This window comes from Stomoxys calcitrans, chromosome 3 (genome assembly GCF_963082655.1).
Source record: "Stomoxys calcitrans chromosome 3, idStoCalc2.1, whole genome shotgun sequence".
NCBI classification, from domain to species: domain Eukaryota; kingdom Metazoa; phylum Arthropoda; class Insecta; order Diptera; family Muscidae; genus Stomoxys; species Stomoxys calcitrans.
This window is the reverse complement of record NC_081554.1, coordinates 104,019,706-104,037,208: the sequence shown is the minus strand read 5'-3', so window position 1 is coordinate 104,037,208 and position 17,503 is coordinate 104,019,706. Positions and strand designations below refer to the sequence as shown.

At 44.0% G+C, this 17,503-nt stretch overlaps 1 protein-coding gene across 1 annotated transcript in view; it reads left to right on the top strand.

Annotated features, from left to right (window-relative positions):
• Window positions 1-17,503, top strand: part of LOC106094071 (ATP-dependent RNA helicase me31b) — an 89,110-nt gene that overhangs the window by 7,658 nt on the left and 63,949 nt on the right. The window contains exon 2 of the mRNA XM_059365042.1: window positions 14,718-14,855. Coding sequence (XP_059221025.1) covers window positions 14,806-14,855 — 50 coding nt within the window. The 5' untranslated portion in view covers window positions 14,718-14,805. The remainder of the gene's footprint in view (window positions 1-14,717; window positions 14,856-17,503) is intronic.

Below are 17,503 nucleotides of genomic sequence, written 5' to 3'. Positions count from 1 at the left end.
CCACCTAGAACAATTTTTTCGTTTTAATCCTGTTAATATTTAAGTATTATGATCTATTACATACACATCATTCTTACAACACAAGGTTAGGTAGGGTTGGAATCGGGTTGTGTATATAATTCCGCACTTACTCCGTTATAAGCTGGCAACCAAACGATGCGGATTTTGGCATCCTCAGAGAAGGCCTTACCGCCCTGATTGTTATTCCTCTTATGGTCATTTTACTGTCCGTAAAGATGTTCACACTCGACGTCCTAACGTTAGCACCAAACCATCTCCGCCTGCAGGACCGTAGTAGGCAGTCTAAAACTGATCTCAATCCTTGGGTTCTCAATGTAGACCCCCAGGCCCATTCAGTCCTCTAGATTTGATCCATCCATGTAACATGATATTCCAGATAGCAATACTAGGGTTCCGTCAGTCCAAGGGTGTGCCGCTGCCAGCAGTGCCTCGCACTCGACCTCAAGTCTTAGGTATCCGATCGGAAACGTATTCTCCTCCTTCCAGATTTTCTATCGTCGCCTCGATTATACCGCGAGGATATGAGCTGCTCTCATTCTCCATCCAATATCCCATCGCCTTAAGTCTCATAGCCGCAGTGGCTGCCTCACACTTAATCTGTATGTCAATGGGTCGTATATCTAGAATATTCTCCATTGCTTAGTCGGCGTGGTCCTCATCACCCGCCTATGTAGTCTACCTTACTACTGAGGCGTAAATAAGCATGAGGCGTAAGTCTAATCGCTATCCTCGGATTCTGGCCCCATCTACATAGGCCCCGTCTATATTGTGCCCAATATATTTGAGCCTTCTCAGTACGCTTTTGAATGTGACACTTCCAATAAAGTTTCCTACTCAAGATCACTTCTAAATATTTAAACTTGACGATATTGAAACCGATTTGTTGAGGAAACGTGATGCGTCAAATTGGACCACTCGTTGTTCTCGTGAACAGGCATATTTCAGTCTTCTGTGGATTAACATTGAGACCCAGCCATATGCCATATGCATAGCTGGTTTGTATCTTTACCTCTAAGAAGTATTATAACATCGTCTGCTTAGCAGACGGGTTCAAATAATAGGTTATTTATGGTGATCAACCAAAGGAGTGGCACAAGGCAAGCCACTCCTTTAGTTAATCCCCCGCAATTTATGCACCTGTTTCTTAGGTTTACGCAGTTTCAATATGTCGGTCCGCACATTGTTAAACGCATGCCCCTCGGTGTCAATGTAATCCGCCAATGTGTACGTCTTGGTATCGAAGGATTCATCTATTTTATGCACAACCTCGTGTACTGCAGTCTCCACCAACCTTCCCTTGGCATAGGCGTATTGTTTGTATTTGAGCAGTTCGCGGAATGTCCTACTCTTTATCATCAGAAAGGACGCAAAGCTTACAGGGTTGTAGTCTTTGGTTTCGCATAACTTGCCTTGCCGGGTTTGGGTATAAATACCACCATTGCCTCCTGCCAGGCTTTCGGAGTATATGCAAGTCCTAGGCGTGTTGTGAAAATAGAGGTCAGATGAGGTACCAGATAGTCTGCCTCCTTTTGTAGTAACGCTGGAAACATTCCATCAGGTCCGGGTGACTTAAAAGGTTTTGTTAGCTCCTCAAGGCTTCCTTGACCATAAATTCCGTTATGATAAGCCTTCGATCAACCTCATTATTCCAAGATTCCGATGTCTCCGTGAAAATCGTGTGCAAAATGGGTTTCATCTGCTCTCGATTCCATGTCGTCTTCTGACGTTTCAGGTTGGACATGGTTCATTAACACTATCGTCCTTGTCGCATCAACCAACACCAAGTATTGCGTGTATTAATGTAGCTTTTTTTCCAAAAAACAGTAGTAAAAAATATACCTTAATTCAAATTTTTTACTTTGCCCCGATTATATATGTCGATGTTAAATAATAGGAGCAGTTCCAAGGACAGCTTAATACATGTTATTCGAATTCTATCTTAGCAGAAAAACGATTTGCGTATTTACCAAATTAATGCGTAGAATGACAAATAAAATTGAGGAATTTAAATATATCTTCGAGATGCCAGGAATAGAAATTATATACGCTTCCGTAACGTAGGTCAACGCTTCCTTTACAGATGCCAAAATGTTTATTTTATTTATTTATTTATGGATTTATTGTCTACACAACAAGATAATAATCTTATAATTAGAGTGTAGATTTATTGTTATAAAGTACATTCGACTAAAGTAGGTTCTCAATAAATAAACTAGGTTACAATAAATAAAATGTGGACCAAAACAGTGTTTACAAATAAAAAGCATTAACAAAAACCACAAATAAAAATAAATGCAAAAACAAAATAATTAAAAAAAAAATTTAAAGCAAGATTTAAAGAAATGAAATATCAGTTAACTATAAGAAAAAATTGAATAAGCCGTTTTTTAAACGTAATCGTGTTGCTGATGCATTGAATATCGTGTGGTAGATTATTCCAAAGGCGTGTGTTGCTAATATAAAATTGTCGTTCAGACATAAGACTCTTCGACGTCTTCTAAAAGGTATTAACTTTCTCCTCTATCAGATTTGGCAAATCTCAGTCTCTCAAACAAATATCTGGGTTTCTTTTCCACAATAATCTTATGTAAAAATATTAATGATCTGGTATTTAGAAGATTGTTGAAACTAAGTCCAAATAGAGAATCTACATATTGTGAAACATGCTGACTCCTTCTTAAACCATACACATAACAGACTATGCTGTCAAAAGCTACATTCAATTTTCGGAGGCTCGAAGAAACAATTCGAAAAAAGTTCACAACCATATATCAAACCTGGAACTAGGAATGTTTTCGCCAGAAGAATTCGGATATTAATGTGAGTGTGTGATCAATAAAGCACGAAGCTTTGTATAAGTCTGCCCGGCTGCAATGTCAGCATGATCGGACCAGCTCAAAGAACTGTTAAAAAATCACGCCTAAATTCTTTGCACTAGATACAATATCAATCCTCTGACCATTAAATTAAATATCCGGTTGTCGCATGTTGAAATTCTTGTTTTTGTAAACATTTGCTTACTTGGATTTAACAACAAACCATTTGTTAAAATTTATCGAAATGATAGAAAATCAATTGGAGGAGGAGTAGCAATATACATCCAATGTAATATTCCATGTAAGGTTGTGTATAAATCCGATAATAGCGCTAAAGTTGAGTCAATAATTGTTTAAGCTTTGATTCGATCTAGCAAATGCTTTCTTGACTGTTTCTATCGACCTTACAGGTACATACCATCAGATTCATTAATATACATCTAATAAAATATATCTGTGGACTATGATGATAATGTTATCAGTGACGATCTAAATTCCTATTCATTGCGGGACACCAATCTATATGATTCCCTTAACGCTATTAGACTGAAAGCAGAAAACACGTCAATGCCCACCTCTTTTTATTCAAGCACGGATAGCTTATTGGACCTATTTTTAGTCAAAAAGATGGAAAAGGCTGTGCTTTATGATCAACTATGTGCACCATGTTTTTCTAAACATGATCTTATTTTCATGGCTTATGATGCTCAGCCGCCACCTCCTAAAAATATTTAATTTTTAGAAAAGTGAATTATGATATTCTAATGAGAGAATAAATTTCCATTAATTGGAGTTTTGGAGTTTCTTAACGAAAACGTGAAAATGAAGCAAATAAATTCCGTGCCACGACAAAATTCGTGGTTTAACCCTACAATTGAAAAATTAATAAAAAACAAATCGCATACAAAAGATGGAAAAAGTTTAAGATACAAGAATTGTACGATCAATTTTGTGCCTTGAGAATTAAGGTTAACAAGTCAATACAGAAAGCTAAAGTACTCCACTATGCAAATAAATGTACGCACAAAATCCTGCGTTCGAATTTTCTTATATCGAACATTTTGATTTCCCAAAGAGCTGTTTATATATTTTCATATATTCATATATTTTCAATACGATATTAACAAAAACAATACGATATATACAAATATCCCAAGAATTGGAAATATGTAAAAATTATTCCAATACCTGATACCATGATCGTACAATCGGCCGCATATGATACGATCTCTATGCCGTCTGGAGGGGGTGGAATGGAGGATAGGTAGAGGTTAAACAGTACCGGAGATATCACCCCACCTTGGGGAACTCTACTGTGCATCGACTTCTTATCCCTAAATTCTACAAATGACTGGTGACCACACAGATAATTCGCGACCCAGCGTTTCATGCCTGGTTGGAGGGACGTGTTGGCGATGTCCTCAAATATTTTGGCATGGCTGACCGTGTCGAATGCCTTCGATAGGTCCCGTGCCACGAGGACCGTCGTTCTTTAGGTCAGTCACAGTTACGTTGCCAAAAGTGACTGAGGTACTGTCAACCCTTCTTCCGGAGTTCGAGAGTGACTTAACAATAGACCACAGCTTGTCTAAACCGATACCTAAGTTACCTTGCTCCAAGTGTTCCAGCAACAAATTCCGCTTATGTTCGTCGACAACACTTTTTTTTTCAGATTCAGCTCGCTGATTCTGTCGTTAGTAGTGTCCGTGCAACGAATCCCATCACGCTCGTCTGCGAGTACTACTGCCTCGCCGAGAAATTGGGCCGCACTTGGGAATTCGACCGTCTGGTATAAAAAGAGGGGCTGCTCCGACGCCCGGACGTTATGAAGTCGTGTGGTCGGTGGATGGTGAGTATTATGGGGTGGTGGTTTGATCCCAAAAAAATTAAGGCTTGTCAGGATGCGTCACTCAGGAAATCGGGGGATGCAATGGAAATGTCTGGCGCGCTGGTGCACTTTTTCGTAATCCTAGTGGGGATATCCTCATTCACTGTGCAGAACATGGAACCTCCCATCTGCTCTGCCAAAGCTATGTCCGTGAGGCGCAATAAAGTCCCTTAGTACCAGGCGATTATGGCCAGACATTAGGCCACTAATCTCGGAGGCGAGATGGGTCTATACTACACGGAATGGTGGCGGAATGGTGGCAAGAAAATGATAATATTGATTAGATTATATTATATATACATATAATATATGTCCTTTATTTACACTTGGAATATATTAAATGTGTACAAAAAAGAATGACCAATATTAAAATATTGAGTGTGAGCAAAGAGTAGCAACAAGCTCTCTTCATCTAGCTCTACCATTATATAGAACTTAAATAAATCAATATTTTATGCACTTTCAATAAACAACGGATTGAAAAATTAATAAAAAAGACAGAAACCGCATACAACCGGCTGCCATGGGATTGTGGCGTATCTGGTTGTTGTTGTTGTTGTAGCAGTTTATTGTGTACTATCTTTCGTCTGCTTGATTCTGTTGAGTGTCAAGACCCAGGAACTCCGCGACTAAGATGGGTGCGTCCACAGGGATCTGGGTCTGAGTCGAGTGGGTCTGGCCGGGCAGTTAAACAGGTGACGTGTATCGTGCGGTCCCTGGTTACAATCGGGACATACATCTTGCACGTCGGCATCAATCCTAGCTCTGTGGGAATTGAGGCGGCTGCATCTGCCGGAACGTAATTGAGCCAGAACCACTCTGGTTTGCCGGGGGAGGTCGATTTCTTCAGGTGCAATGGGTGGCGGTCGTTCTCCAAGGACTACATTCACCCGGTAGCCAATTAACGCGTCTGCTACCGTGTCTGCATGAATGTTGTTCAGACCCGCTTGATATGCCGCTTGATCTTGAGGTTCTCTCTTGTAGCGCTAAACCTCACGCTCTAGATCGTGTAGATCTACCTTAAGGCTTCTGGGCGGTGGGTATCTATCCACAAGATGATGATTTGGATGATTTCTGCGATAACAGCCCAAAAGGTATTGCACTGGTAGGATCTTTGTCTCCTGATGGAGGTGGTCCACATGAGAACTAAGGAGACAGCCCGTCGCAGTTCGGAGGGCGGCATTCTGACAGATCTGAATATTATTCCACTGCGTGTCACAAAGTTGACGTGACCATACTGGCGCTGCATAACTTAGCACAGACCGTCCAATTGCTTTGTACGTGGTCAACAAGGTTTCTTTGTCTGCACCCCAAGTGCTGCCAGCGAGTGACTTGAGGACCTTGTTTCTACTTTTGACTTTATTGCAGATTGCTGTGGCATGTGGGGAGAAAGTGTAGGAAATCCATGTTGATGCTCGGCGAATGGAAATTCTCCTACGAGGCTCGGGAGGAGTAATGCCTCAAGCGTCTTTGCCACTGGTGAGAGAAGGGAGATCTGTCTGTACGACTCCCCCAAATTCGGGTCTTTTCCAGGCATCGGGAACTATAAGAGTGTTCAATGACAGGTTAAGGACAGTGGTAAGGTACTCAACTCCAGGTGAATCCAGATTCTTCAGCATCAATGTAGAGATTCCGTCGGGGCCCAACGCCTTGGAAGATTTGGCGCCACGGATGACATTCGTAACTTCGCCCACGGTAAATTGTGATGGCTGTTCATCGGCTCGGAGACCACGAATACGGCGAATGGATCTCCTCCTTGCCCTGTCTCTCTCGGGATGCACAATAAATTGACGCTAAATCCGGCGCTCAGAGGTTATGAAGTCGGGTGGTCGGTCGATGGTGAGGATTATGGGGAGGTGGTCTGACCCCAAAGAGATGACGGCTTGCCAGGATACGTCACTCAGGAGATCAGGGGATGCAATTGAGATGTCTGGCGAGCTGCTGCACCTCCTCGTAATCCTAGTGGGGGCATCCTCATTCACCGTGCAAAACGTGGAGCTATCTATCTGCTCTGCCAAAGCTATGCCACGCTGGTCGTTACCTAGGGGAGAATGCCATGACGTGTGATGTGCATTAAAATCCCCCAGAATCAGACGACTATGGCCAGATAGCAACCCACTTATGTCGGGGTTGTAAGTCTGGCCATTAATCGGGACACAGCTACCAACCGGCGGTATATACACGTTGTATATCTCTATCTCGGCAGTACCAGACCTGACTGCTACCCCCATACATTCCATGTATGGGTCACTAGCGTCAAGCGCATGCGAGATAGGTCTATACTGCACGGAATGGTGTATAACGAAGGCCAATCCCCCACCTCCATTCCTTGAGCGATCCTTATGTAGCACATTGTAACCGTGACAACTGTGCAAGCTGCAGGTGTTAGTCAGCTTTGTCTCCTGGATCGCTGCGACCGATATGCTCTTCCGACTCATAAAATCTACGATCTCATCAATCTTGCCACGCAGTCCGTTGCAGTTTAACTGCAAGAACGATACACTTCCCGGCACTGGCCTGACAATAGTAGGGCTAGGGTGCTGTCGTTGCATACATTGCCGTACGGGAGAGGTCGGGGGGGTCACATAGTCCGACGACGAGGACGCCGACGGCGGCGCTTGTGACCCACTGCTGGCTATGTTCGCACAGCACCTAGCGACATAGCCAGTATGACTATACTCCCGTAGCGAGGTCAGGCCAGAGCAAGAACGGAAATGTACCTACTCCAAGCACCGGTTACACCTCACCGACACTGACCGATGATGAAGGCGGTTCTGCCAAACCGAACAGAACCAGGGTCCGGGGTTCTTTTCAATCCCGGCACGGACCAGAAGCGTACGGAGAAGGCATTCCGGGATGTGCCTCTCCCATGACGAAAAAAGACGAACACGTACACTGAGGCGGCAGCCCTTGCCGATGAGGATTCCATCGGGTCAATCCGGTGCGTACAACCGGCTGCCATGGGATTGGCGTATCTGGTGATGTGCATTAGCATCACTTCCTACAATGAGGCAATTTTCCCTGCAGAAGCGGCTTCAAGCAGCAACTTAAGGCTTGAACGCGGGATCTCTGAGTCGTGTGCCATATATTGGGAAGCCAACCAGTAATGAGACTTGTTTATTTCAACGCTGGCTACTATTTAATCTTCAGTGCTTAGCGACGGAAGAAGAAAAACATTTAGACTGCTCTTTGCAAGAATACAGGCTCTGTGTCTCCCGTTCCCTTGAGTAGTCTAAATTCAGGAATTCTTAGTCCACAAACCATTCCTTCACACACCCATGGCTTTTGAATAAGAACCACGTCAAATCCTCCTGTCATTAGAAGGACCTTTAGTGCCACCGAAGCCACCTTACAGTGGAGATTTATCTGAAAAACCGGAAAATATTCAGGATTAAGAATTTTCACCACTGATGCGTTTGCAGTTCGCCAGGAGTTCATCCTCACAAGATTTCTTCGAACTTGTCCAGGGGCAGTTGTGAAAGCAGTGGAACCACTCTTCCCCAGGATACCGGACTCTTGCATTGTAGACGATTTCTCCTTATATGCTTCACTAACTGCTGGTGTCGAAATACCTTTTGAGTTCTTCTGTCCTTCCCCGCTTGCGCACACCTTGAGCCCAATCAGTCATCCAATTTACCAATCTTCCAGTCGGTGGTTGAAGGATTTGGATTACATTCGCTTAGTTTTCCAAGTATGGATCCAGGATCTGAGGGAATCCTTAGTATCCAAGCATGCGCCATTGGTCGAGAAGGAATATCTTTCTTCTTCTTGACTAAATCTAGTGTTGTGCCTGGTCAGATCTCACCAATCTTTTTAGGGCAACGATTTATTTCAATTTGGCGTTGATCCCCGAAAGGAATTAGTCTGTATCGGCCCCGATACCAGACTGCATCGTCACAAACTGGAGAAGACCCAGGAAATTCCGCAAGAACATCGGAGTATACTGATGATTGTCCATTGACAATCCCACTCCAATTATTACTAGGTATGCAACCCTGTTCTTCTCCCTTGTCGACAACTGCCATCACCAAACTGTCCCTAGCAACATTAGCAAAGATTCTTGGACCCATCTTACTATTATTCGCCCAAGTTTTTTAGGCATGAGATGCCCTCTAGGTTTCCGCAGGCTTTTGGTTGACTGCGGTGCAGTTTCTGAATCTAGACGTGTAGTCTTTGGGGTAGCCTGTGCAGTGAATCCCTGAGCCCAATTTTGGGAGTCTCTCTCCCTCTCAATAAATCTGAGAGCGATGCGCCTTCTGTTATTCCAACCTCTTAAAGAGCGTTGGTTTGCCAAGGAAAGCCGATGGCCTAGGCAAATTATATGCATGCGAAGATAGAAAAGGCTCGACCTTGTCCTTAAGATTCGAACCAAGTGTCTTCGTCAAAATCTGCTGCTGACCAGTCGTCTGTCGGCTAGTGGAGCCTGGAGCAGCCGCTCCACCAGTCTAGGCTTCAGTAGCAAACAACATTCTACCGCTCCACTCAACGGTTCAAACATGAAGACTGCAGTTAGCATAGTGCTCTAGGTATATTTGATTGCAATATAGAAAAAAGTCGAGTATGGTCCAAATTGGTCCCGATCTCCCGACTTAAGTTCTTGAGTCTCCAGAGGTCGCAATTATTATCCGATTTGGGTACTATGTCTCTCAAAAACTCTGTCTTGTATGGTCCAAATCGGTATATAAACTGATATAGCTCCCAAATGATCCAATCTCTTGATTCGAGTTTTTAGGACTATTGAAGGCGTTTACTTTAACGTACGACTTTCTCCCTCAATTGTGTTTCCGATTTTAATGGTTTCTGGCGTTTACGTAAGTTTCGGGTTTTTGTTTATTCAGGGGTCTATAGTAGAATTTTCCATCAAACAGTTTTGTAGAATATTTTGATATGCTAGAATCCTTTTAAAGGAGTTTTTAACCCTCATTCTAAAAAGAGGAATTGATGATACAAGTCTTTTTATTTTGTTTGTGATTAAAATTAGAAAATGTTATGCTTTTTATGATGTTTTGACGTTATGATGTTTTGAATTCAAATTGGGCGTTATTTTAATTTTTATTGATTTTTTTTTAATTTTTTATTTTATTTTCATTTCCAAAAATTTTGGGTTTTTTTCATTTATATTGGGGACGAACTGGACGGGACCCGCTCCGCTGCGCAAAAGTTGACGAGACCACAGACCGGCCAATTGCTTTGTACGTGGTCAACAAGGTTTCTTTTTCTGCACCCCAAGTGCTGCCAGCAAGTGACTTGAGGACCTTATTTCTTCTTTTGACTTTATTGCAGATTGCTGTGGCATGTGAGGAGAATGTGTAAGAGCTGTCAAATGTGACGCCAAGTATTTTGGGACACTTGATGGTCGGAATCATTTCTCCATCGACCATCACAGTCAGCTCAGAATTCACCTCACGCGTATTTGTAGTGAACAGTGTGGCTGAAGATTTGGTGGCGGATATCTTCAGATTTCTTGCAGCGAAATATGAGGCAAGCTCGTTGAAGTAGACGTTCAACCTATCGCAGATGTCATCAATGGGTGGGGGGCCTGATGCCATGATCGTACAATCGTCCGCACATGATACGATCTCTATGCCGTCTGGATGGGGTGGAATGGAGGATAGGTAGAGGTTAAACAGTACCGGAGATATCACCCCACCTCTCCCTGTTTCACTCTACGGTGTTTCGACTTCTTATCCCTAAATTCCACAAATGACTGGCGACCACACAGATTATTCGCGACCCATTGTTTCAGGCCTGGCTGGAGGGACATGTTGGCGATGTCCTCAAATAATTTGGCATGGCTGACCGTGTCGAATGCCTTCGATAGGTCCAGTGCCACGAGGACCGTCCTATCACATGGCCTGGGTTGATTGAAGCCACGGCAAATGTGTGTGGTGATGGCATGCAAAGCTGTTGTTGTGCTGTGCAGTCTCCGAAATCCATGTTGATGCTCGGCGAATGGAAATTCTCCTACGAGGCTCGGGAGGAGTAATACCTCAAGCGTCTTTGCCACTGGTGAGAGAAGGGAGATCGGTCTGTACGACTCCCCAAACTCGGGTCTTTTCCAGGCTTCAGTAGTGAAATTGTGATGGCTGTTCATCGGCTCGGAGACCACGAATACGGCGAATGGATCTCCTCCTTGCCCTGTCTCTCTCGGGATGCACAATAAATTGACGGTTGAACAACCTGGCGCATCTCTTCGGATCAGTCACGGTTATCTCGCCAAAAGTGACTGAGGTCCTGTCGTCCCGTCTACCGGGGTTCGAGAGAGACTTAACAGTGGCCCACAGTTTGCTGGCAGCGGTGCCTAAGTTACATTGCTCCAAGTGTTCCAGCCACAAATTCCGCTTATGTTCGTTGACTACCCTGTTTATTTCCAGATTCAGCTCGCTGATTCTGATGTTAGCGGGGTCCATAGCACGAATCCCATCACGCTCGGCTGCGAGTACCACTGCTTGCGCCGGGAAATTGGGTCGCACTTGGGGTATTCGACCGGCTGGTATAAAGCGAGCGGCTGCTGCGTTAATGATGTCTCGGAATTTCCTCTCGGCCACAAGCACATCAGAGGTGGGTGGCAGTTCACTGAAGCTGCGATTGGTATACTCTCTGAAGCCAGTCCAATTGGCCTTCTTATAATTGATAAACGTCCAGCGCTCAGAGGTTATGAAGTCGGGTGGTCGGTCGATGGTGAGAATTATGGGGAGGTGGTCTGACCCCAAAGAGATGACGGCTTGCCAGGATACGTCACTCAGGAGATCAGGGGATGCAATTGAGATGTCTGGCGAGCTGCTGCACCTCCTCGTAATCCTAGTGGGGGCATCCTCATTCACCGTGCAAAACGTGGAGCTATCTATCTGCTCTGCCAAAGCTATGCCACGCTGGTCTTTACCTAGAGGTAAAGACCAGCGTGGCGTGTGATGCGCAATAAAATCCCCTAGAACCAGACGATTATGACCAGATAGCAACCCACTTATGTCGGGGTTGTAAGCCTGGCCATTAATCGGGACACAGCTACCAACCGGCGGTATGTACACGTCGTATATCTCTATCTCTGCAGTACCAGACCTGACTGCTACCCCCATACATTCCATGTATGGGTCATTAGCGTCAAGCGCATGCGAGATAGGTCTATATTGCACGGAATGGTGTACAACGAAGGCCAATCCTTGAGCGATCCTTACGTAGCACATTGTAACCGTGACAACTGTGCAAGCTGCAGGTGTTGGCCAGCTTTGTCTCCTGGATCGCTGCGACCGATAGATATGCTCTTCCGACTCATAAAGTCCACGATCTCAGATCTTGCCACGCAGTCCGTTGCAGTTTAACTGCAAGAACGATACACTTCCCGGCACTGGCCTGGCAATAGTAGGATGCTGCCGTACGGGAGAGGTCGGGGGGGTCACTTAGTCCTATGACGAGGACGCCGAAGGCGACGACGACGACGCTTGTGACCCACTGCTGGCTATGTTCGCACAGCACCTAGCGACATAGCCAGTATGACTATACTCCCGTAGTGAAGTTAGGCCAGAGCAAGAACGGAAATGTACCCACTCCATGCACCGGTTTCACCTCACCGACACCGACCGATGATGAAAGCGGTTCTAGCAAACCGAACAGAACCAGGGTCCGGTGTTCTTTTCAATCCCGGCACGGACCAGAAGCGTGCGGAGAAGGCACTCCGGGATGTGCCTCTCCCATGACGAAAAAAGACGAACACATACACTGAGGCGGCAGCCCTTGCCGATGAGGATTCCATCGGGTCAATCCGGTGCGTACAACTGGCTGCCATGGGATTGGTAGGTTTTGGCGTGGGGCGCATATATAGGAACGCAATAAGGAACACAAGCAAACACAAATTGATTTTAATATATAAGATTACTTTAATTCTTGTCCTATTTTCACTTTGTCAGCTTTAAGCTCCTCTTATCATATTTTTATACCCATCACAGGGTATTGGGTGGGGCTATATTATTTTGTCATTACGTTTGCAACACATCGCAACATATCCATTTTCGACCCTATAAAGTATATATATTCTTGATCGTCGTAAAAATCTAAGACGATCTAGCCATGTCCGTCTGATCGTCTGTCCGTTGAAATAACGCTACAGTCTTTAAAAATTGAGATATTGAGCTGAAACTTTACACAGATTCTTTTTTTTGTTCATAGGCAGGTTAAGTTCGAAGATAGGCTATATCGGACTATACCTTGATATAGCCCCCTTATAGACCGATCCGCCGATTTAAGGTCTTAGGCCCATGAAAGCCACATTTATTATCCGATTTTACAGAATTTTGAGTTAGTGAGTTGCGTTAGGCCACTCGACTCCTTCTTCAATTTGGCCCCAATAGGCCCAGATTTGGATATAGCTGCCATATAGACCGATCTCTCGATTTATGTTCTTGGACCCATAACAGACGCATTTATAATCCAATTTTGCTGAAATTTAATACAGTGACTTATGTTAGGCTTCTCGACATCCGTGTTGTATATGGTTCGGATCGGTCTATATTTGGATATCTATTGTATATTTTCTAAATGCACTTTTTATTCAATAGTAATGATTCAATTACAATGGAGAAAAAACTTAAAATGTGTTGTAATATGTAACACTATCACTTAAGAAGTGCTGATGCAACAATAAGAATACAAGAATAAAAAGGAATGTCAAATTGATGACATCATGTCAATGATGCCAGATTACTGATGAAGTTACAATAGTTCTCCCACGCTTAGATACGCTGTAGATACTTTGGTCCTCGACATTGTCGGCTAGTCCTGCGTAAAGCTTGTTGCTGCGTCGGTGTGGCAGGTGCATGGGTATCCACCTGTTCTGAGTCTTGAGCATTTGCCGAAAGAATAACCAAATCCTGCTAATCTGGACCAGGAGCTTCCGTTTCTGAATTTGGGCTTTGGTGGAGTAAGCCCTGCATTTCGATTGGTTGAATTTCTGTTGATCTCAACTGGTCAACATGACGTTTAAAAATGTATCCGTCATCCAATTTCACTTGATAGTCAAGGTTACCCAATTTATCGATAACTGTGCCTGACTTCCACAATTGCTTGTTAGAAGTATAATACCTTGATAATACTCGATCCCCTTCACTAAACTGTCAATCCATCGAACGATCAGGAGAGTTTCGATTTTGAACTTTTTGTGGCCTCAATGCATCGAGTTTAATTCTAATTTGCCTGTTGAGGTATTGCTCCGACATCTACCATTGCCTTCAACCCATTTTTTAAGAGTTTGAACATCACGTTCGGCTAACCCATCCGTAGCAGGATGCCCGAAGGCAAGTAATTTTTGAAAAATCCCCTTAGTCGAACAAAATTATTGAAATTCCTCGCTGGTAAAAATTGATGAATTGTCCAAAACTTTAAAAGGATTAACTTCCCGTGTTATAATCATAAGATTATATATTCTTATTGTACGGGTGTGAATAATTACAAATTAGACGTTTCGTGCAAGTGGGCCGAAGCTGGACCAAAGGCCACCAGGCCTACTTTTCGACCAGTTTTGCAACATTTGTGGTCTTATGTCATTTCGTTATGAGTAAGCCTGAACGCCTGAACCTCTAAGCACTCTTTATTTAGTTTTATTTTCAGATTGTGGTAAAAATTAATTGATACTTTTCGTAACATATTTCCCACCGTACCTTTGTTGTACTTCTGTTAACTACACAACAAACATTAACTTCATAAAATATCGGGTGGGTTCTAGGATAAATTTTCACTTTTCCCTTAAAAATGTTAATCACAAATTTGTAAAAAAAACTCACTAGGTTTTATTTTAAAAATTTAGGGTTTAATATATAACACTTTGACACTTTATTCGCGTGATAATAAAAAGTTGTTTCAAGAGGTGAAAAGGAAAGAAAAACGTGGAACGCACCCGTGTGTCTTGTGTGCATAAATTTTCAATAAAACCATTCCTTATTACTGACATAAAATCAAATTAAGTATAATAGATAACCATTTTAGATTTTTTTTTTTTGCAGAAAAAGTTTTGCCAAATCTTGCTAATGAGTTGTTGGTAGAATTAAATAAGAAAAACTGACGAATTCAGATAAAATAAAGGTCGTAAAAATGATGACAGAGAAACTCAATTCCCCTCTTGCAGATATAATAAACAAAAGGTAAGAACGTTTATTATATAAATCTATTTTGTGCTTAGCTCTTAAAACATGTCCCTTCACCTTTCTAAAAAGAAAAACAAATTGATAATCGCATGCGCAATGTTGTTCCTGGGAACAACGGTTTATGAAATGCGACGTTTGAAAAAATTTTGATTTCTAAACAGTTTTAAAATACAAATCTTAGATAATTTTAATGGAAACTTGACCTAAAATTATTCAAATATTTATTTTACTTCATGCTCAAGGTCGCTGTTTTTTATTTAAATTTTCATTTGTTCTTCAATATTTCGCCCATCCTTTAGTACTATCAACACAGACAACGACCGCATAGCTTTTAGTTTTTTGTTTGTATTTTTGTTACTCAACATTTTATTTTCTTGAAAATGCCCACAAAGGGATGGGCGAAATATTGACCTTGAAGTAAAATAAATATTTGAATATATTAAGACAGGTGGCATACAAATACACTGTGAATAGACCTAAAAAGTTATTTTACTTCAAAAAAGAAAAACTGATCTACGCCATAAAAACGACACCATGAAATAAATTTTCTCGTGAAGATTCAAATAAAGAACGTGTACGTGTTCGTCTTTTTTCGTCATGGGAGAGGTACATCGCGGAGTGCCTTCTCCGTACGCTTCTGGTCCGTGCCGGGATTGAAAAGAACCCCGGACCCTGGTTCTGTTCCGTTTGCCAGAACCGCCTTCATCATCGGTCAGTGTCGGTGAGGTGTAACCGGTGCTTGGAGTGGGTACACTTCCGTTTTTGCTCTGGCCTAACTTCGCTACGGGAGTATAGTCATACTGGCTATGTCGCTAGGTGCTGTGCGAACATAGCCAGCAGTGGGTCACAAGCGTCGCCGTCGTCGCCTTCGGCGTCCTCGTCGTCGGACTAAGTGACCCCCCCTACCTCTCCCGTACGGCAATTTATGCAACGACAGCACCCTAGCCCTACTATTGCCAGGCCAGTGCCGGGAAGTGTATCGTTCTTGCAGTTAAACTGCAATGGACTGCGAGGCAAGATTGATGAGATTGTAGATTTTATGAGTCGGAAGAGCATATCGGTCGCAGCGATCCAGGAGACAAAGCTGACTAACACCTGCAGCTTGCACAGTTGCCACGGCTACAATGTGCTACGTAAGGATCGCTCAAGGAATGGAGGTGGGGGATTGGCCTTCGTTATACACCATTCCGTGCAGTATAGACCTATCTCGCTTGACGACCCATACATGGAATGTATGGGGGTAGCAGTCAGGTCTGGTACTGCCGAGATAGAGATATACAACGTGTATATACCGCCGGTTGGAGCTGTGTCCCGATTAATGGCCAGGCCTACAGCCCCGACATAAGTGGGTTGCTATCTGGCCATGGTCGTCTGGTTCTGGGGGATTTTAATGCACATCACTCGTCATGGCATTCTCCCCTAGGTAACGACCAGCGTGGCATAGCTTTGGCAGAGCAGATAGATAGCTCCACGTTTTGCACGGTGAATGAGGATGCCCCTACTAGGATTACGAGGAGGTGCAGCAGCTCGCCAGACATCTCAATTCCATCCACTGATCTCCTGAGTGACGTATCCTGGCAAGCCGTCATCTCTTGGGGTCAGACCACCTCCCCATAATTCTCACCATCGACCGACCACCCGACTTCATAACCTCTGAGCGCCGGACGTTCATCAATTACAAGAAGGCCAATTGGACCGGCTTCAGAGAGTATACCAATCGCCGCTTCAATGAACTGCCACCCCCCTCTGATGTGCTTGTGGCCGAGAGGAAATTCCGAGACATCATCAACGCAGCAGCCGCTCGCTTTATACCAGCCGGTCGAATACCGCAAGTGCGACCCAATTTCCCGGCGCAAGCAGTGGTACTCGCAGACGAGCGTGATGGGATTCGTGCTATGGACCCCGCTAACCCCAGAATCAGCGAGCTGAATCTGGAAATAAACAGGGTAGTCAACGAACATAAGCGGAATTTGTGGCTGGAACACTTGGAGCAATGTAACTTAGGCACCGGTGCAGGCAAATTGTGGGCCACTGTTAAGTCTCTCTCGAACCCCGGTAGACGGGACGACAGGACCTCAGTCACTTTTGGCGAGTTAACCGTGACTGATCCGAAGAGATGCGCAAGGTTGTTCAACCGTCAATTTATCGTGCATCCCGAGAGAGACAGGGCAAGGAGGAGAGCCATTCGCCGTATTCGTGGTCTCCGAGCCGATGAACAGCCATCACAATTTACCGTGGGCGAAGTTACGAATGTCATCCGTGGCGCCAAATCTTCCAAGGCGTTGGGCCCCGACGGAATCTCTACATTGATGCTGAAGAATCTGGATTTACCTGGAGTTGAGTACCTTACCACTGTCCTTAACCTGTCATTGAACACTCTTATAGTTCCCGATGTCTGGAAAATGGGCAGAGTGATCCCGCTACTGAAGCCTGGTAAAGACCCGAGTTTGGGGGAGTCGTACAGACCGATCTCCCTTCTCTCACCAGTGGCTAAGACGCTTGAGGCATTACTCCTCCCGAGCCTCGTAGGGGAATTTCCATTCGCCGAGCATCAACACGGATTTCGGAGACTGCACAGCACAACAACAGCTTTGCATGCCATCACCACACACATTTGCCGTGGCTTCAATCAACCCAGGCCATGT